The sequence below is a fragment of the Mus caroli genome, unplaced genomic scaffold (genome assembly GCF_978045245.1).
Source record: "Mus caroli unplaced genomic scaffold, Mus_caroli_1 scaffold_18, whole genome shotgun sequence".
NCBI classification, from domain to species: domain Eukaryota; kingdom Metazoa; phylum Chordata; class Mammalia; order Rodentia; family Muridae; genus Mus; species Mus caroli.
Window position 1 is genome coordinate 76,641,001 of NW_028227273.1, and position 22,436 is coordinate 76,663,436.

At 38.8% G+C, this 22,436-nt stretch overlaps 1 protein-coding gene across 4 annotated transcripts in view; it reads right to left on the reverse strand.

The window, feature by feature from the left end:
• Positions 1 to 3,808: 3,808 nt before the first annotated feature.
• The window catches only part of LOC110287614 (vomeronasal type-2 receptor 116-like), a 38,756-nt gene continuing 20,128 nt past the window's right edge, over positions 3,809 to 22,436 (reverse strand). For 2 of the 4 annotated variants that reach the window (XM_085832783.1, XM_085832782.1), the window contains exons 4-6: positions 17,077 to 17,304; positions 15,923 to 16,046; positions 3,809 to 5,222 (exon numbers count right to left, since the gene is read on the reverse strand). In XM_085832783.1, the coding sequence (XP_085688909.1) occupies positions 4,291 to 5,222; positions 15,923 to 16,046; positions 17,077 to 17,304 (1,284 nt within the window). In that variant the 3' untranslated portion in view covers positions 3,809 to 4,290. The remainder of the gene's footprint in view (positions 5,223 to 15,922; positions 16,047 to 17,076; positions 17,305 to 22,436) is intronic. The other 2 variants (XM_085832784.1, XM_085832785.1) reach the window with 2 other exon arrangements.

Here is a 22,436-nt window from a genome sequence, read left to right on the forward strand (position 1 = left end):
TAAAGAACGTAGAAGTAGAAAAAAATGTTGAGAAGGACTTTTGTATTTCTTTCCATTGGTGACAGTAGTATGTTGAAGTCTCCTATTTTTCTTTTTCCATTTTTATTAGATATTTTCTTCATTTACATTTCAAATATTATTCCAAAAGTCCCCTATACACTCCCCCTACCCTGCTCCCCAACCCACCCACTCCCACTTCCTGGCCTTGGCATTTCCCTGTAGTGGGGCTTATGATCTTCGCAAGACCAAGAGCCTCTCCTCCCATTGATGGCCACCTAGGCCATCCTCTGCTAAATATGTAACTAGAGACACAGATCTGTGGGGTACTGGCTAGTTCATACTGTTGATCCACCTATAGGGTTGCTGAACCCTTTAACTCCTTGGTTACTTTCTCTAGCTCCTTCTTTAGGGGAACTGTGTTGCATCCAATAGATGACTGTGAGCAAAACCTTGCTGGCATATGCAATAGTGTTTGGGTTTTGTGACAATAGTTCTTTTACAAATGTGGATGTCCTTGTATCTTGGACATTCATGTTCAAAAGGAGGTCATCTTGATAGATTTTTGTTCTTGGATAAGTATGAAGTGTCGTTCTGTATCTCTTTTGAGAAATTTCGCTTGAAAGTAAATTTTGGTAGATATTAGAATGGCTACTCTACCCTATTTTATGGATCTCTTTCCCTCCCACCCACCCACCTATTCCTGCCTCCCTGCCCTTGTATTCCCCAACACTTTTATCATTGAGATTAGGTTTTGTTTGTTTGGTTTTGGTTTTTGATTTTTCAGACAGGGTTTTGAAACCTTTGAACCTTTGCATACTCAAGAATGCATAGATCTTTTTCTTTAGTCTTCTAATCTGAACCATGCCTCAATTATTCACATTCATCCAATAGGAAAATTAAAATAAGAGAAATATCATGGACTTATTTCCTTAACCTACCAGGCTTCAGGTAATGCCTTCTGTACAAGCAGTATTTGTATGTTACCAAAGAAAGTAAGGGTTCCTTGCTTTCTTGGGATGCTTCATTGATATGTATTTGTCCAGGTATTTTGTTAAATGAAAAAAATATCTAAACTTATATTCTGACAGACAATATGCAGTGCTTGAAGTGCAGCATCTAGAATCAGTGTGGATTTCTTCATCATATGATAGTTAATGAATGTATTTCCTATGTAAGGTTTATTATCAAGCCTCAACCGTCAGATGGTATAACTCCAGCAGGAATACTGTCAAATCATATTTGGCATGTGGATGTTACTCATTTCTGCAGTTTGGGCAAGTCAAAATATGTAGGTAAAATCTTATGAATATAGGTGATCAACCTTTTACTTAGAGCCTTTGCTATATCACTTCCCTGTGAAAACTGACAATTCTCCATATATTACCAAGCATTTTCAGGGATTTTCCCAAAAATATGCTGTAATTTATGTCACAAGCATTCAATATAATGCCCAGAAACATTATTTTCTGAAAACAGATAATGGACAATCTAAGCATTATTTAAAAATGAATGAGGGGAGGAGAGTAGGATGGCTACTCCATTATAATATATTTCATATTTTTATGCCTTTTTAAAAATTGTATAAAGATGGTATATTGCTGAATAATATTTTTGACCTCTTCAAAACAAATTTAAGGTCAAGGTCCTTTGTTGAGATCTTATGTCAGGTCATTGAAAGTGCCCAGAGCTGAGCACTGGCTAATTTACTAGAGCTGGGCTTATGTTTTGTGTTTCTTTTTTTTTTCACTCATAGTGTTGAACATGAAGCACTTATGCCTTATATGAAGTGCTGAATTGTGTTCCTTGCTATGTGGTCACTATTTAATGCATCTGGTACAGCTAATAATAATACACCCTACACAGTGATGTTAATATGTCAAGTATTAATTTCAGGCCTTACACATTGACATATTAACTATTCAGCAGTGAAATTTAGATTTCCTCCTTTATTGATGCACAAAACCTAGCAAAGATTTTTAGTCATTTTTTTAAAAATGTCTAATTGGTCTTTTACAACATGGTCCATAAGAATGCCTTTGGGAATTTTGATTTACAATTCCATGTCTACTTTAAATTTGACTTGCATACTTTTAAATTATATGTGGCAGTGATATTGGTCTTGTCTAGCTGGATGGAATTGCTTTTGCCGTATGGCTTTCAGTTTAGAGTTCATAGCTCCTGTGAAACTGTAGGATTTTAGATCCTGACATCAGAAACACTTCCTCAGTAATGGAGTAATCATACCACCTGTGTCTCTTTTCATTGCCTAGACATGGGGAAAGCATATAGAATCTTTCTAGAACAATTAGTCTTATACATTAATCTTGTGTACCCTTGTTGTACCCTCCAACTACATTTGTATTGTTCCTGGAAACAACCATCATATTTTGTTTCTAATGAAGGTGTAAAAAATCTGATTACATGCAATAAACTTGTGACAACCTCATGCTTTGTGTTGTCCTTCTATCCTGTGCCAGATAGATAAAATTCCCTCAGACGATAATAAGGTAACCTGGCTTAGTAAGTGTTTATGCTTACACCAAGCCAAGGAACTTTTGAGTCTCCTAAGGTTTGCTCATATCTATTGATTCTATGTTGAAACTGTAGCCCATTTTGACCTGCTGTCATTTTCAAAATCAGTAACCAACTACCACATACATCATGGGAGTCAGGACATGGTAATTTATAAATTATAATAGACATATGTGAAGAAATGACAAGAAAGTGAGATGATTATGTAGGCATCTGAATTTGCACTTAAAATTTCATCTAAAAAAAAAAAAAACAAAAAAACAAAAACAAAGAAACAAACAAACAAAAAGCCAGGCAGTGGTGGCACACGCCTTTAATCCCAGCACTTGGGAGGCATAGGCAGGCGAATTTCTGAGTTCGAGGCCAGCCTGGTCTACAGAGTGAGTTCCAGGACAACCTGGGCTATACAGAGAAACCCTGTCTCAAAATAAAATAAAATAAAATAAAATAAAATAAAATAAAATAAAATAAAATAAAATAAAATAAAATAAAATTTCATCTCTATGAAATCCCCTTTCCTTTTCACAGGTGCCTCATTTCCCACTGGAAAATGTTTATGTCTGTTATTGGAAATAAACAAACTCTTCTGCTGAGAGCAGACCGATCTTTTCCTGCCTTCTCTCTTTCTACATTGCCTCAGAAACACAACAGTCCATGAAGTTAAGACCATCTATTGTGCATCTCAAAATCCTAACGTTTCAATTATACCACAAAGGTAGCAAACCCTCTATCAGATAAACTATAAGGGGCTTGACTTGTTCAAACTACATTAGCTAAAACTGATTTGCATTGATGACATTTAGGATGTTAGTTGAATAAGAGAGCTTAACATCTTTTTTCACAGAGCCATAGTATTTCTCAAGGGTACTGAGTATCCAAACATTGTTAGTATGATCATGTTCAAAGTCTCTCCCTGAAGTTATTATAAATAATATTTTAACTTCCACTGTCAATTACTCATGACATCTACTTCTCCAAGAAAAAGACTTAATTTTTTCAATGAACTATATATTCTCAATATTATTCTGCTGTATAATTTTAGGAACACCATCTTCCATAATGCCTGTTGTTAAACTGAGCTCATCCTAATTGCTTATACCCCAAATGCAATATAATCATAACAGCCTAGGACACACATCCTTTTCCTGAGCTGAGTATTTCTAAGCAATACCCCACATCAAAAGTTTTCAATTTTTCCTCATAACAAAATCATGAGATATCAAAATACTAAAATATTTCTACTTTCTTTCTAAATGATGAAATTTTTCTCAAAAACATAAAAAAGGAGCCTGTTAAATGGATGCTTGAGAGACAATCTGCTCGTATAATATTCAATTTACACAGAAAAATATAAGAGATTCTTCAGGAGTTCAAAAACAAATGAAATCAATGACAGAATATTTAATGTTTCCCTTTTTTAATCAAAGAAGGATAAAATAAATACAGCATTGCTTCAAATGGTGACACATGTTAACCCCTAGGAACTTTTAGGCAAAGGAAGGCAGACACACATTTGCTTATACCATACTGCACTGCAGGCCAACAAAAAATACTTTGTAATAGTTCCATACAGAAAAAAAGTATAACTTGAATCTCAAACATGAAATAAAAATTATAGTTCCAGCACAGAGATTTGAATACAGAGATGGTGTATTATGAACCAACAGAATCACATCATATTATACATAATTAAGAGATTTAGAATGGAGTGGCACTGCTTTCAACCATTGTATTTAATTTATTATCATAGTTTGATTTTTAAATAAAATTTAAACCATTATTCCTTTTTGAATGGGATTTATGTCTGATGTCAACACAGACATTCTTATCTGGCCTTAATAAAATAATGTAGCACTTGGGGGCAAAAATCAAGCTAAGGAGAGCTGTACTGGAAGCCAACATAGAGAAGGCTTCCATAGCCACCATTACTTTTCCTTTTGTGCTATGGTAGACAGGGAGGAAGGTGATCCAGACACAGAAGAATACTTGCATGCTGAATGATATGAATTTGGCTTCATTGAATGTGTCAGGCAAATTCCTGGAAAAGAAGGCCAGGGTGTAGCTCACAAGTGCCAGGGAGCAAAGGTATCCCAGAACACAATGGAAGGCAACTGCTGAACCCTTGTTGCACAAAATGATGATGTGACCATGTTCAGCATGAGCATTTTGATCAATGAAGGGTGGAGAAGTAATAATCCAGATTCCACAGAAGAGAAGTTGGATGAGTGTGCAGATGGGAATGATGAAATTAGACACCCTTGATATCATTAACCGCCTCACCCTTCTATCTGGAACAGTGACCTTGAATGCAATAACCACTGTAATAGCTTTGGCCAACACTGTGGAGAGAGCCACAGTGAAAAAAATTCCAAATGCTGTCTGCTGCAATATACAAGTTGCAGTGTTTGGCTGGCCAATGAACAGCAAGGAACTGAGAAAGCACATGATGAGTGTCAATAGGAGTGTGTAGCTGAGTGTCCGATTATTGGCCTTGACAATGGGTGTGTGTCTGTGCTTCACAAAGACTACAAGAACCACGGCAGTAAGCACAGATAAGCACAGTGCTGTAGTGGTGAGAGCTATGCCCAAGGAGTCTTCATAGGCCAAAAAGCTCACAGATTTCTGGAGGCAGTGGTTCTTCTCTGAGTTTGCATAGTGACTTTCTGGACACGTCATACACTCATCCATATCTGTGCAGAAATGAAGATAAGTGTGAGTCAATCCCCAGGATGTCTCCTTTTTCCTAAGGTGATACTCAGCTGCAGCTCTTTGAAATCCTTCCTGAATCACCCTTTTTCATTATCATAGAAAGAAGTATTTACATATTCGTTGAATCATTTCAAATCTTTACTACCCTCACTACATATACAGTCACAAGTAAATTAAAAAATGGCCACTGCCTTTCCTATGTTTTTGTATGCTTTTCATAATTTTCACTTTGTTGCATCTATTTGATAAGTCATAATATTGCAGAATTATACTGTATGCTTCTAATTTGACTTATCTTACAAAGCTTTTTAATTCTAGATTACATGTTTTATAGAATATACATTTTTGAAATTCATTTCCTATATTTTGTTGTTAGATTTAGGACCCATATTTACTTATTTTCATTGAATCCACTGTGTCCTCTAATTTAGCTCATACTCTGAATGAGTTTGAAATAGAAAATACCATTAAAATCTTGAATCTTAAATAATTCCATATTACTATGTTGTTACATTTGGCTATAGCATGATTTTGTTAACATGTAGAGAAAGAACTATTAAAAGATTTCAAGGTTCTCAAAAAAAAAATGACCAAGTTTTTAATACTCTGCTTTTAAACATTTGTGATTCTTATCTTTAACTAAAAAACATATAGTCACCTGCTTGCTGAGTTCTCTGGAGAAAGCCTACCTGCCCTGAGCCACCTCCTATCCCACTGAGACCTTTTTTCTACCACCTCCCTTCCGTTTTAGTCAGGCAGCTGATCGTGAGCCATGCAGGTGAACTTTCCTTCTTGATCCATCTTCCCTGCTTCCTGGGTCCTCTGGAGCAAGCCAAACTGCCCTGAACAGCCTGCTATTCCAGTGGATAATCCTTTTTCCTATCACCTCACTGCTCATCTTCATTGAATCTGAGGCTCCTGAGCCATACACACCTGCAGATCCTGAACATTACAGATGTGAAGAGCCAGAACCATACAACACAAGGAGGCCTGCCACACCAGGACAACCAAGGTTAATCCCTCTCCCAATATTTACTACAATAGGAATATCTAGAGACCAAAGCCATCCAGATGTATAAAGCTCCTTGAAAGAACACAACCAAGAAAATCCAGGGAAATATGGTGCCTTCAGAGCACAGCTCTATTTCTTTTTCTACAGCAAGCCTCAGATATCCTAACACAATTCAAATACAAGAAAATGACCTTAAATTCAATCTTATGAAGATGATAGCCTCAGGCCTTTAAAGAACAAATGAATAATTTACTTAAAGAAATACAGGAAAATACAATCAAACAGGTAGATGTCTTTAAAGAAGAGAAAAGTAAACCCTTTAATGATGCACCAGAAAATACAATTAAACAGGTGAAGAAAAACTAAGGAAGTGAAAAATCTCTATGATAAGAACTTCAACTCTCTGAAGTAAGAAATTGAAGATCTCAGAAGATGGAAAGATCTCCCATGCTCATGGATCGGCAGGATTAATATAATAAAAATGGCTATTCTGCCTAAAGTAATATACAGATTCAATGCAATCCCCATCAAAATTCCAACTCAATTCTTCACTGAGTTAGAAAGGGCAATTTGCAAATTCATCTGGAAAAATAAAAATCCTAGGATAGCAAAAACTATTCTCAATAATAAAAGAACCTTTGGTGGAATCACCATCCCTGACATTAAGCTGTACTCCAGAGCAATTATGATAAAAACTGCATGGTACTGGTACAATGACAGACAGGTAGATCAATGGAACAGAATTTAAGACCCAGAAAGGAATCCACACAGCTATGGTCACTTGATCTTTGACAAGAGAGCTAAAACCATCCCATGGAATAGAGACAGCATTTTCAACAAATAGTGTTGGCACAAATGGTGGTTATCATGTAGAAGAATGCGAATGAATCCATTCTTATCTCCTTGTACAAAGCTCAAGTCTTAGTGGATCAAAGACCTCCACATAAGACCAGGGACACTGAAATTAATAGAGGAGAAAGTAGGGAAAAGCCTCGAAGATATGGGCACAGGGGAAGAATTCCTAAACAAAACAGTAATGGCTTGTACTGTAAGATCAAGAATTGACAAATGGGACCTCATAAAATTGCAAAGCTTCTGCAAGTCAAAAGACACTGTAAATAAGACAAAAGACCACCAACAGATTGGGAGAGGATTTTTACCAATTCTAAATCTGATAGAGGACTAATATACAATATATACAAAGAACTCAAGAAGCTGGACTCCAGAAATTCAAATAACGCCATTTTTTTTATATTATTTCAAAGCTAAACAAAGAATTCTCAACTGAGAAACACCGAATGGCTGAGAAGCACCTGAAAAAATGTTCAACATCCTTAATCATCAGGAAAATGCAAAATAAAACAACCCTGAGATTCCACCTCACACCAGTCAGAATGGCTAAGATCAAAAATTCAGGTGACAACAGTTGCTGGCGAGTATGTGGAGAAAGAGGAACAATCTGCCACTGCTGGTGGGAATGCAAGCTTGTACAACCATTCTGCAAGTCAGTCTGGAAGTTCCTCAGAAAATTGGACAAAATACTACAAGAAGATCCAGCAATACCTCTCATGGGCATATACCTAGAAGAAGTTCCAACTGGTAATAAGAACACATGCTCCACTATGTATATATCCAGGGAAATATGGTGCCTTCAGAGCACAGCTATCTTTCTTTTTCTACAGCAAGCCTCGGATATCCTAACACAATCCAATTACAAGAAAATGACCTTAAATTCAATCTTATGAAGATGATAGCCTCAGGCCTTTAAAGAACAAATGAATAATTCACTTAAAGAAACACTGGAAAATACAATCAAACAGGTAGATGTCTTTAAAGAAGAGAAAAATAAACCCTTTAATGATGCACCAGAAAATACAATTGAAGTGAAAAAATCTGTATGATAAAAACTTCAAGTCTCTGAAGAAAGAAATTGAAGAAGATCTCAGAAGATGGAAAGATCTCCCATGCTCATGGATCGGCAGGATTAATATAATAAAAATGGCTATCCTGCTGAAAGCAATCTACAGATTCAATGCAATCCCCATCAAAATTCCAACTCAATTCTTCACTGAGTTAGAAAGGACAATTTGCAAATTCATCTGGAAAAATAAAAATCCTAGGATAGCAAAACCTATTCTCAATAATAAAAGAACCTCTGGTGGAATCACCATGCCTGACATTAAGCTGTACTCCGATATGATAAAAACTGCATGGTACTGGTACAGTAACAGACAGGTACATCAATGGAACAGAATTTAAGACACACAGCTATGGTCACTTGAGCTTTGACAAGGGAGCTAAAACCACGCAGTGGAAAAAAGACAGCATTTTCAACAAATGGTGCTGGCACAACTGGTGGTTATCATGTAGAAGAATGCGAATGGATCCATTCTTATCTCCTTGTACAAAGCTCAAGTCTAAGTGGATCAAAGACCTCCACATAAGACCAGGGACACTGAAATTAATAGAGGAGAAAGTAGGGAAAAGCCTCGAAGATATGGACATAGGGGAAACATTCCTAAACAAAACAGCAATGACTTGTACTGTAAGATCAAGAATTGACAAATGGGACCTCATAAAATTGCAAAGCTTCTGCAAGTCAAAAGACACTGTAAATAAAAAAAAAAAAGGCCACCAACAGATTGGGAAAGGATTTTTACCAATCCTAAATCTGATAGAGGACTAATATCCAATATATACAAAGAGCTCAAGAAGCTCTACTCCAGAAATTCAAATAACGCCATTTTTTATATTATTTCAAAGCTAAACAAAGAATTCTCAACTGAGAAATACCGAATGGCTGAGAAGCACCTGAAAAAATGTTCAACATCCTTAATCATCAGGAAAATGCAAAACAAAACAACCCTGAGATTCAACTTCACACCAGTCAGAATGGCTAAGATCAAAAATTCAGGTGACAACAGTTACTGGCGAGTATGTGGAGAAAGAGGAACACTCCACCACTGCTGATGGGAATGCAAGCTTGTACAACCATTCTGCAAGTCAGTCTGGAAGTTCCTCAGAAAATTGGACAAAATACTACCAGAACATCCAGCAATACCTCTTATGGGCATATACCCAGAAGAAGTTCCAACTGGTAATAAGAACACATGCTCCACTATGTTCATAGCAGCCTTATTTATAATAGCCAGAAGCTGGAAACAACCCAGATGTGCCTCAACAGAGGAATGGATACAGAAAATGTGGTACATTTACACAATGGAGTACTACTCAGCTATTAAAAACAATGGATTTATGAAATTCTTGGACTAATGGATGTATCTGGAGGATATCATCCTTAGTGAGGTAACCCAATCACAAAAGAAGTCATTAGATATGCATGCACTTATAAATGGATATTAGCCCAGAAACATAGAACACCCAAGATACAATTTGCAAAACACAAGAAAATCAAGAAGAGGAAAGACCAATGGGTGGATACTTCATTCCTCCTTAGATTAGGAACAAAATACCAATGAAAGGAGTTACAGAGTCAAAGTTTGGAGCTAAGATGAAAGGATGGACTATCCAGAGACTACTCCACCTGGGGATCCATCCCATAATCAGCCACCAAACCCAGACACTATTGCATATGCCAGAAAGATTTTGCTGAAGGGACTCTGTTATAACTGTCTCCTATGAGGCTATACCAGTGCCTGGCAAATACGGAAGTGAATGCTCACAGTCATCTATAGGATGGAACACAGGGCCCCCAATGGAGAAGCTAGAGAAAGCACCCTAGGAGCTAAAGGGGTCTGCAACCCTATAGGTGGAACAACAGTATGAACTAATCCGTACCCCCAGAGCTCATATCTCTAGCTGCATATGTAGCAGAAGATGGCTTAGTCAGCCATCACTGGGAAGAGAGACCCCTTGGTATTGCAAACTTTATATGCCCCAGTACAGGGGAATGCCAGGGCCAAGAAGTCGGAGTGTGTGGGTATAGGAGCAGGGCAGAGGGAGTGTATAGGAAACTTTTGTGATAGCATTTGAAATGTTTATAAAGAAAATATCTAATAACAAATAAATAAAATAAGAAAAAAACTGTGCGAGATTGAAAGTAGAAGTAAAGCCAATAAAGAAAACATAGACTGATGGAATTGTGGAGAAGGAAAACCTAGAGAAGGAAACAGAAACAACAGATGCAAGCATCACTAAAAGAATACAGGAAATGCGGGCGGTGGTGGCGCACGCCTTTAATCCCAACACTTGGGAGGCAGAGGCAGGCGGATTTCTGAGTTCGAGGCCAGCCTGGTCTACAAAGTGAGTTCCAGGACAGCCAGGGCTATACAGAGAAACCCTGTCTCGAAAAAACCAAAAAAAAAAAAAAAAAAAAAAAAGAATACAGGAAATGAAAGATAGACTCTAAGGCATAGAAGATACAATAGAAGAAATCGATACCTCAGTCAAAGAAAAGATAAGATTCTTGACACAAAACACCAAGGAAATCTGGGATAGTATGAAAAGACCTAACTTAAGAATAATAGGAATAGAAGAAGGTTAAGAGTCCCAGCTCCAAGGCCCAGAACTCCAGAATACCCAACAAGCAGCTGAAAGAGTCAGAGTCAGATAGTTGCACCCAACCAATGGACAAAAGCAGTTGACTCCTGTGGTTGAATTAGGGAAAGACTGAAAGAAGCTGAGGAGGAGTGTGACCCTTTAGAAGGACCAGCAGTCTCAATTAATCTGGATCCCCGACATTTCCCAAACACTGGACCACCAAATAGGCTGCATACACCAGCTATTATGAGGTCACCAACACACATACAGCAGCGGACTACTGGGTCTGTGTTCATTCATAGATGATGCACCTAAACCTCAAGGGACTGCAGGCCCCAGGGAGTTTAGAGGTCAGATAGGGTGGGGGGGTAGGGACATCTAAATGGAGACAGGAGGTGGGAAGGAGGTATGGGATGTGGAGCAGTAGGAGGGTAGACAAGAGTGGGGAATAAAATATGGAGTGTAAAATAAATAAATAAATGAAGTTTTAAAAAATAAATGGAAAATTCTTAAGCAAAAAAGTTTAAGAAAAGAATGAAACAATAATAATAATAATAATAATAATAATAATAATAATAATAATAAATCTGGGATCCATTTCGGTCGGGGCCAGCCCCGCCATCTTCCTTCTGAGCCCAGCAGAGGCCACTAAGGGCTCCAGAGTGCTCTCCTCACCACAGGACCGTGCAATCACCTCGGGATCACAGGTGTGTGGAACGCAACACCAGCTTCAAAAATCGCGGAGGGTCTTTTGCCCACAAGAACAGGGACAAAAGAGCCCTGCACAACCAGAGACTGGGATCCGTTCTGGTCAGGGCCACCCCCACCATCTTCCTTCTGAACATAGCGGAGGCCTCTAAGGGCTCCAGAGTCCTCTCCACGGACAAAGAAATCCTGCCAAACAAGAGGCTGTGATCCATTCATGTCGGAGCCAACCCCGCCTGCCATCTTCTGCATGAACCCAGCTGAGGGCATCTAGGACACCAGAGGACTCTCCACACCCCAGGACCTCCTAGCACACCCAAAACCTCCTGATCACCTGAGAGCACGTGGGCAATGGAAGCAACAGAGCTTCTTGATCAGGGTCACATTGGGCCTTCATCCTCAGCCAGGAGGCAGAGCTGAGACCCAGACCCCTGGGCACATTCCTTGCCAACGGAGAGTCTGTCTACAGGGAGGTTTCTGACCCCAGAACTCAGGAGGTGGATCAGAGCTCCACACTGCTGGATACCTGTCCTGCAAGAGGAGAGCTTGTCTGCAGAGAGTGCTCTGAGCACTGTAACTCAGGTGAGAGTTGGACTCCCAGGAGTGCTGACAGAGACTAACAGAATCACAGGAGGATTAAGCTCCAACCAGAGACAGCTTGAACATTAACAGCAGAGATTTCCAGATGGCGAAAGGCAAATGTAAGAATCTTACTAACAGGAACCAAGAACAGTGGGCATAATCAGAAACCAGTACGCCCACCACAGCGAGTCCTGGATACCCCAACACACCCTAACAGCAAGACACAGATTTGAAATCATATCTCATAATGGTGGTAGAAGAGTTTATGAAGAGCATTAATAACTTACTTAAAGAAATAGAGGAGAACACTGCTAAATAGATAGAAGCCCTTAAAGAGGAAGCACAAAAATTCCTCAAGGAATTACAGAAGAATACTGCTAAACAAGTAGAAGTCCTTAAAGAAGAAACACAAAAATCCCTCAAGGAATTACAGGAGAACACTGCTACACAGGTAGAAGAACCAAAAAATCCCTTAAAGAATTACAGGAATCACAACCAAACAGGTGATGGAATTGAACAAAACCATCCAAGATCTAAAAATGGAAGTAGAAACAATGAAGAAAACCCAAAGGGAGACAACTCTGGAGATAGAAACCCTAAGAAAGAAATCAGGAACCATAGATGTGAGCATCAGCAACAGAATACAAGAGATGGAAGAGAGAATCTCGAGTGCAGAAGATTCCATAGAGAACATCGGCACAATAATAAAAGAAAATGCAAAATGCAAAAAAGATCCTAACTCAGAACATCCAGGAAATACAGGACACAATGAGAAGACAAAACCTACAGATAATAGGAGTAGATGAGAATGAAGATTTTCAACTTAAAGGGCCAGAAAATATCTTCAACAAACTTGTAGAAGAAAACTTCCCATACTTGAAGAAAGAGATGCCCATGAAAGTACAAGAAGCCTACAGAACTCCAAATAGACTGGACCAGAAAAAAATTCCAGCTAGGCGTGGTGGCACACACCTTTAATCCCAGCACTTGGGAGGTAGAGACATGTGGATTTCTGAGTTCAAGGCCAGCCTGGTCTACTCTCCAGGACAGCCAGAGCTCTACAGAGAAACCCTATCTCAAAAAACCAAAAAAAAAAAAAAAAAGGGGGGGGGTACAGAGCTAAACAAGAATTCTCAACTGAGGAATACCAAATGGCTGAGAAGCACCTAAAGAAATGTTCAACTTCCTTAATCATCACGGAAATGCAAATTAAAACAACCCTAAGATTCCATCTCACACCAGACAGAATGACTAAGAGCAAAAATTCAGGTGACAGAAGATGCTGGCAATGATGTGGAGAAAGAGGAACACTCCTCCATTGCTGGTGTAATTGCAAACTTGTACAACCACTCTGGAAATCAATCTGGTGATTCCCCAGAAAGTTGGACATCGTACTACTGGAAGATCCAGCAATATCTCTCTGGGGTATATACACAAAAGATGTTCCAACTGTCAATAAGGACACATGCTCCACAATGTTCATAGCAGCCTTATTTATAATAGCCAGAAGCTGGAACGAACCCAGATGTCCTTCAACCGAGGAATGGATACAGAAAATATGGTACATTTACACAATAGAGTACTACTCAGCTATTAACAATAAATTTATGAAATTCTTAGGCAAATGGATGGATATGGAGGATATCATTCTGGTTGAGGTAACCCAATCACAAAAGAACTCAAATGATATACCCTCACTGATAAGTGGATATTAGGGCAGAATATTAGAATAGATGAACCATCTAAAGACTGCCATACCCGGGGATCTATCCCATAATCAGCCTCCAAACACTGACACCATTGCATACACTAGCAAGATTTTGCTGAAAGGACCCAGATATAGCTGACTCTTGTGAGGCTATGCAGGGGCCTAGCAAATACAGAAGTGGATGCTCACAGTTAGCTATTGGATAGATCACAGGGCCCCCAGTGGAGGAGCTAGACAAAGTACCCAAGGAGCTAAAGGGGTCTACAACCCTATAGGTGAAACAACAATATGAACTAACCAGTAACCCTCCCCTCCCCCCGCCCCCTGAGCTCATGTCTCTAGCTGCATATGTATAGGAAGATGGCCTTATTAGCCATCATTGGAAAGAGAGGCACATTGGTCTTGTAAACTTTATATGCCTCAGTACAGGGGAACAGCAGTGCCAAGAAGTGGGAGTGGGAGGATATGGGGGTGGGGAGGAGGGTATGGGGGACTTTTGGGGTAGCATTGGAAATGTAAATGAAGAAAATACCTAATTAAATTTTTTTTAAAAAAGTTAGAAGCAAGTACCCATAGGGAGAGAAGAGTCAGAGAAAATTAGACTTGGAAGAAATAAGCATTCTGTCCCCCTCTGTAGAATGTATGGTTTTCTAAAAGTATATGGAATGCCAGGATAAAGCTAAACTCAAATGAAATCTAAGTTATCTTGTATCCATTTTAAACATTATATGCCAATTTCTTTCTATAAAGCAAAAAGTGTATAAAAAAAAAGATACAATTTGCAAAACACATGTAACTCAAGAAGAAGGAAGACCCACCTGTGGATACTTCAGTTCTCCTTAGAATAGGGAACAAAATACCCATGGGAGGAGTTACAAAGTTTGGAGGTGAGATGGAAGGATAGACCATCCAGAGACTCCCCCACCTGGGGATCCATCCCATAATCAGCCACCAAACGCAGACACTATTGCATATGCCTTTGCTGACAGGTCCCTGATATAGCTTTTTCTTGTGAGGCTATGCCAGTGTCTGGAAAATACAGAAGTGGATGCCCAAGGTCATCTATTGGATAGAACACAGGGCCCCCAATGGAGGAGCTAGAGAAAGTACCCAAGAAGCTGAAGGGGTCTGCAACCCTATAGGAAGAACAACATAATGAACTATCCAGTAGCCCCTGCAGCAGAAGATGGCCCAGTCAGTCATCATTGGGAAGAGATTCCCCTTGATCTTGCACACTTTATATGCCCCAGTATAGGGGACTGCCAGGGCCAAGAAGAGGGAGGGGGCGTTGGGGAGCAGAGCGGTGGGAGGGTATAGGGGACTTTCAGGCTAGCAATTTAAATGTAAATGAAGAAAATATCCAATAAAAATTGTTAAAAGGATGAAAAAAGAAGTGAGTCTCTTATTCTTTTGCAAACATTTAAGAATTTTACTTTTCTGATGTCTATCTTTCTCAAACTAATGGGTTTTGTTTCACCTTATTATATTTTATTTGGATACATCTCATTTCTATTTCTTAGAAGCCTGTTCTTCTAATGAGAGACTATTAAGGAGTGGTTTTGGATGAGAGATGATGTAGGGGAGGAACTAGAAGTGGATGGAGAGGAAATGTATTCATATTATATTTTGTGTAAAGAATCTATATGTAATAATAGGGAGACAAAGATTAAAATTTTTTCAATAAAACAAAAGAAATTTGTAAGGATAGAGATAAAACATATATACAATGGAAATTAAACTGAACTCTCAAGTCACTTGCTATGTAACAATAGCAATAATAACAAAAATACTTGCACTTGGAGTACTCATAAAGAGAATGTGAAATATCCAAGCTTTAAGTGAATCCTACATATGACTGAGCATAGTTTAAAAACATATAGAAATGGTAATAAATACACTATGTTCATAGTGAAATTGAAATGGACTGCTAACTTTTGGCAAGGTCAGGCACTTTTGGGAACAACATCTGCAATTTCACAACAATGTAAATCAAGGATAGTTTCAATGTGTAGTGTGCATTCTTTCAAAAGGAAATAAAAGAAAATGTAATGTTCCCATTTTTTAATCATGGAAAAAAACTGTTTCTTCTACGTCTCTCTAGTAAATTTCTGTTGGATTATGTATTGCAGATCACAGTGGACAAGTGAGAATATTCTCTGCAAACCTGTATTTACCTGTCTCATTGGAAATCTCATTGTCTGCACAAGGAGTGCAATAAAAGCAGCAGGTAGCCTCTCCTTCCTGGACAGATTTCCTGAATCCAGGTCTACAGCTCTCACTGCACACAGACTGAGGAATCTGAGAGAAATGACAGCTATTAGCAAATGCTTGAACATTTATGAGAAATCCAAATAATAGAGTATTTCTGAGTATCATCAAACAGTTAATTTGCAAATGCTTACACTTACAATAAGGATATGGGTTTGGGTATTACTAGTTTTGTCAGATTTTGTGCTACTCAGCTCAAATGTTTAAATCTTTGTCCAATACATGGAGTTGTTGTTAAGAGTAGGACATTAAAGTAGTGTTCTACAAGGTCATGCTGATACTTCAGATTCAACTTACAGATTCTCTATTACCGGATATTATAGGAAGACCTTTTATCTGATGTGGTAATGCATGTAAATTGAGAACTTTAAAGGGCTTGGATTCATCACAGAAACAATCTTTGGGGATTTTCTGTGAGATTTATAGACACATTTACCTGAATTAGAAAGAGCCACCACCAAATGGGTGTCAGTATTTCACTGGCTACTGTCATAAAGAGAAAGAAAAGGAGATACAAGTGGAGCAATCACATTTTTCATCTCTGATTTTGGTCCTGAATGTGATGTCATCACTTCCTCTGTCTCCTAAAACATTCTATTCTCAGTATGTTATGCTGCATGCTCACATTGTCAGCCAAAACAACATCTCATTCTGATGCTTTGGCAACATGTTATCTGAAGTAGCAAAGAAAGTACAACACACACACACACTAGTCTACCTTTTTAAAAACTAATGAAACAAAGGTCATTTTAAATCTCATTGAAATATCTTAGGCTTGGGTGGAAAAATAAACCTCCTATCAGTGTTTTGAGGTATTGATGTAATTTAGCAGACATTTCATTCATGAGAAACATGTGGACATTATTAAAATTTTAAAATAATATTTATCATTCACAGAGTCAGGGGATGATTAAGTATTCTACTTTTGCAGTTTATATGTGATGATCCTAGAGGATAGTTGAATGATGATTGGTACCAAATAAGTATCCATGTATGATTAAGTCTGAGAATTATTATATTTTTAATGAAAGTCAAAGCCACAAGATAAAAGGCAACTCACATTTGTAAACATTATAGGCCATTGTATCTTCTTTTCTGCTAAAAACAACTGTTGACCATGGGGAGCATTTGGAGAAAAGTTCCCTACTTTCACCTTTAATGCAAGACCCTTTGGAAAATTCCAAAAATTGAGAATGTCATATTCTGAATCTGAGTTTCTCTTCCCATCCATATCTGTGTGACCTCTCATATGATGCTTCAGTAGGGTGTTCTTTAGGAAACGGAGTACCTAAAAGAGATGCAGGAAGATATTCTGAAGTATATCTGAGAAACAAAAGCATTTTCTTTTTCCTTTTTTTTACACATTTTTATTAGATATTTTCTTTATATACATTTTAAATGCTACCCTGAAAGTTTCCTATACCCCCCCCCCGCCCTGCTCCACTATACACCCACTCCAGCTTCTTGGCCCCGGCATTCTCCTGTACTGGGGCATATAAAGTTTTTAATACCAAGGGCCCTCTCAATACCTCACTTGGGCATATACCCAGAGGATGTTCCAAATGGTAATAAGAACACATGCTCCACTATGTTCATAGCAGCCTTATTTATAATAGCCAGAAGTTGGAAACAACCCAGATGTCCCTCAACAGAAGAATGGATACAGAAAATGTGGTACATTTACACAATGGAGTACTACTCAGCTATTAAAAACAATGGATTTATGAAATTCTTGGACAAATGGATGGATCTGGAGGATATCATCCTTAGTAAGGTAACCCAATCACAAAAGAAGTCATTAAATATGCACTCACTGATAAGTATTTTCTTTAAAAAGTAAGACAAACAATAGCAGTGCTTTTTAACTCTCACAATAAAAGGAAGTATCAATACAGCTAAATAAATAAATGATACAAGGATTCAAATCCATTAGAATTTTAGAATTTTATTCTGGTCAAGAGAAATCATGAGATAACATTCTTCTTGCCCAGAACTTTGCCTGGGGCAGAGCCAGCTCTCCAGAACTCCTCCCATACCCAGAGACAGCTTGATTTCCATGAGGTCCATTACAACCAGGTTCAGGGCTGAACCCCCCTCAATCTCAATACTCGGTATAACTAGGACCCCCAACAGAGACCAGTGGATATAGGACCTATCCACCCTAAAAGAGACACATCAACCATCTGGTCCACAACTGGGTTCAGGAGCAGATCAGGTGCCCTAGAATCCCCTGCCCATGCCCACATGCAGAGACTGTTTGATTCCTAGGAGGTCCTTAATAACCAGGATCACAGGTGAGCCTCACCCCAATACATGGCTTAATTGGGAACCCCTCAAGACAGCAGACATAGGGCCTAGCCACCCTGATGGAGAAACCTCATACTTCTGGCCTGAAATCCTAGAACCCATCACAAACCCAAAGCTAGCTTGAATCCTAACAGGCCCATCATAACCAGGCTCCCAGTAGGGACAACCTGCAGTCAGAGACAGCAAGGCCTGTTAATAATAGAGATAACCAGAGGCTGGACAGCAAATATGAGAATATAAGCAAAAGAATACAATTCCACTTAAACACCGTTAAAATCTGGTTCTCCCACCAAAGCAAACCCCAGATAACCTAGCATACATGAAAATCAAATCTCATGAAAATGATAAAAGACCTTAAAGAGTACATAAATAACTCCTTTAAAGAAATACAGGAGAGCACATGTACACAGGTTAAAAAAAAAAACTTAAAGAGGAAACACATGAAACCCTTAAAGAAATACAAGAAAACATAATTAAACAGGTGAAAGAATTTTTAAAAAAATCAAGAATCTAAAATTGTAAATAGAAACAATAAAGAAGATGCAAATGGGGAGGGGAAAATCCTGGAGATGTAAAACCTAGGAAATAGATCAGGAGCTGCTGATACAAGTATCACCAACAGAATATAAGAGATAGAGAAAAATGAGGTCATAGAAAATACCATAGAAACTATTAACACAGCAGTCAAAGAAAACACAAAATGCAAAAAGTTCCTAACCCAAACATCTAGGAAATCCAGGACACAGTAAGAAGACTACACCTAAGGATAGTAGGAATAAAAGAGCAAAGATTCCCAACAAAAAGGCCAGGGAACATCTTCAACAAAATTACAGGAGAAAACTTTACTAACCTAAAGAAAGAGACGCCCATAAACATACAAGAAACCTAAAATACCCAAATATATTGGACCAAAAAAGAAATTCTTCCCGTCCCATAATACTCAAAACACCAAATGCACTAAAACAAAGAAAAAATATTGACAGCAGTAATGGGAAAAGGCCAAGTAACATAAAAAAGGCAAACCTATGAGAATTACACCAGACTTCTCACCAGAGACTATAAAAGCCAGAAGATCTTAGAAAGATGTCATACAGACCCCTAGAGGTCTCAAATGCCAGCCCAAGCTGGCTCTCAATGCCCAACAAAACTCTCAGTTGATATAGATAGAGAAAGTAAAGTATTCCAAGAAAAACCCAAATTTAAACAATAACGTTCTACTAATCCAACCCTACAGAGGATAATTAGAGGAAAAGTCTAACACAAGGAGGGAAACTATACCCTAGAGAAAGCAAGAAAGTAATCTTCTTTCAACAAACCCAAAAGAAGTTAGCCTCACAAACATAAATATAACATTAAAAAAAACCCAGGAAGCAACAATTACTTTTTCTTAATATATCTTAACATCAATGGACTCAACCCCACCCAAAAAAGACATAGACTAAAAGACTGGTTATATAAACAGCACCCAGCATTTTGTTGCATACAGGAAACACACCTCAGTGACACAGACAGATGCTACCTCAGAATAAAGGGCTGGAAAACAATTTTCCAAGCAAATAGTCCCAAGAAACAATCTGGAATAGCCACTCTAATATCGAATAAGAGGAAAACTCATCCAAAAGTTATCAGAAAAGATGAGGAAGGACATTTCATACTCATCAAACAAAAGGTCTACCAAGATGACCTCTCCAAGTCTGAACATCTATGGCACAAATGCTAGAGCACCCTTCATAAAAGAAACTTTGAACTGCACACAATAATAGTGGAAGTCTTCAACATGCCCCTCTCACAAATGGACAGATCATACAAACAAAAACCAAACAGAGAAACAAAGAGGGTACCATGAGGTCCTGAGAAGGTATATTCTTTAGTTTTAAGATGAAATGTTTTATAGATGTCCATTAAATCCTTTTGGTTCATAATTTCTGTTAGTTTCACTGTGTCTCTGTGACATCAACCAACCAGAGATCTCAGGGTCTAAAACAACAACCAAGGAGTACACATGGAGGGACCCATGTGCAATATATGTAGCAGAGAATGACCTTGTCAACATCAATGGGAGAAGAGGCCCTGGGTCTCGTGAAGGTTTGATGACCCAGTGTAGGGGAATGTGAGGGTGTGGAGGAGGGAATGGGTAGGTGGGTGGGGGCAGACCTTCATATAAGCAGGCAGAAGGGGAATGGTATAAGGGGTGCCTGCGGGTGAATTAGTATTTACATATACATTTGAAATGTAAATAAAATACCCAATAAAATGTATTACCACTACAAATCCCTTCAGGTCAGCACCAGCACCGTGTAACCTTGGGCACAGAATTGGTGGAGACCCCCCACAGTCCCCAGAGGACTCTCCACACGATCTTAGGATCACTGGTGAGTGGAACACAACATCAGTACCAATCCAAGTGTGACAGGCCTTTGACAGCAGAAACAAAGACACCAGAGCCCTTCCTGACCAGAGGCCCAGGTTCCTTTTGATCAGTTCTGGTTTACCTTGATTTCGAACAGACTGGACAGCTCCATGGTCCTCAAAGGAGACATCACATCCAGGCAGTGAAACATGCCTAGAATCTTAGGAAAACAGAATCTCAGGATAACAGGAGTTCGGTCACACCAGTATTTCAGGGTCTCAGAAGAGTTTGACTGCCAAGAACTCTGACACACCCAGAATCTCAGGTTCACAGGAGCCCACAATCAAAGGATCACAGAGAAAGCTGGACTCTGAGAAGTACTGAATCAACTGGGATTATAGGAAGGACAGGCTCCAGTCAGATATATTGAGGACAGCAAGCACTTGAGATAATCAGATGGCAGGAGGCAAGCATATGAACAGACGCAAAAGAAACCAAGGTTACTTGGCATCATCAGAAACAAACTTTCCCACCATAGCAAGTCCTGGATACACCATTATATCAGAAAAGCAAGAGATGGATCTAACGTCACTTCTCATGATGATGATAGAGGACATTAAGAAGGAAAACAGGAAAACACAGGTAAACAGCTAGAAGCCCTTAAAGAGGAAACACAAAAATCCCTTAGAGAGTTACCGGAAAACACTACCAAACAGGTGATGGAATTGAACAAAACCATCCAGGATCGAAAAATGGATGGAGAGCTCAAACTACCGGAGCAGGTGAGGGAGCCACATTGTGTCCCAGGTCCCTCAGAGACCAGTCTACATAGGTCAGGTCCAGTACTGCAAAATGTGAGTGAGCAGACTGCAGAAGCAACACAGCTTCTGGGATGGACAAAAAGGCCACCAACAGACTGAGAAAGGATTTTTACCAATCCTAAATCTGAGAGGGGGCTAATATCCAATAGATACAAAGAGCTCAAGAAGCTGAACTCCAGTCATTCAAATAACCCCATTTAAAAATGGGGTACAGAGCTAAACAAGGAATTTTCAACTGAGGAATGAGAAATATCTTTGAAGCACCTGAAAAAATGTTCAACATCCTTAATCATCAAAGAAATGCTAATCAAAATAAACTTGAGATTCCACCTCACACCAGTCAGAATGGCTAAGATCAAAAATTCAGGTGACAGCAGATGCTGGCAAGGATGTGGAGAAAGAGGAAAACTCCTCCATTGCTGGTGGGATTGCAAGCAGGTGCAACCACTCGGGAAATCAGTCTGGCAGTTCCTCAGAAAATTGGACATAATACTACTGGAAGATCCAGCAATACCTCTACTAGGCATATACCCAGAAGCTGTTCCAACTGGTAATAAGAACACATGCTCCACTATGTTCATAGCAACCTTTGTTTATAATAGCCAGAAGCTGAAAAGAACCCAGATGTCCCTCAACAGAGGAATGGATACAGAAAATATGGTACAGTTACAAGATGGAGTACTACTCAGCTACTAAAAACAATGAATTTATGAAATACTTGGACAAACGATGTATCTGGAGGATATGATCCTTAGTGAGGTAACACAATCACAAAAGAAGTCATTAGATATGCACTCACTGATAAGGGTATATTAGCCCAGAAACTTAGAATACCCAAGATACAATTTGCAAAACACAAGAAATCTTGCAAAATCAAGAAGAGGGAACACCACTCCCCTCCCAGGAGGAGGGGGAGCAGGAAGTGGGAAGCCCTGCAGCAGG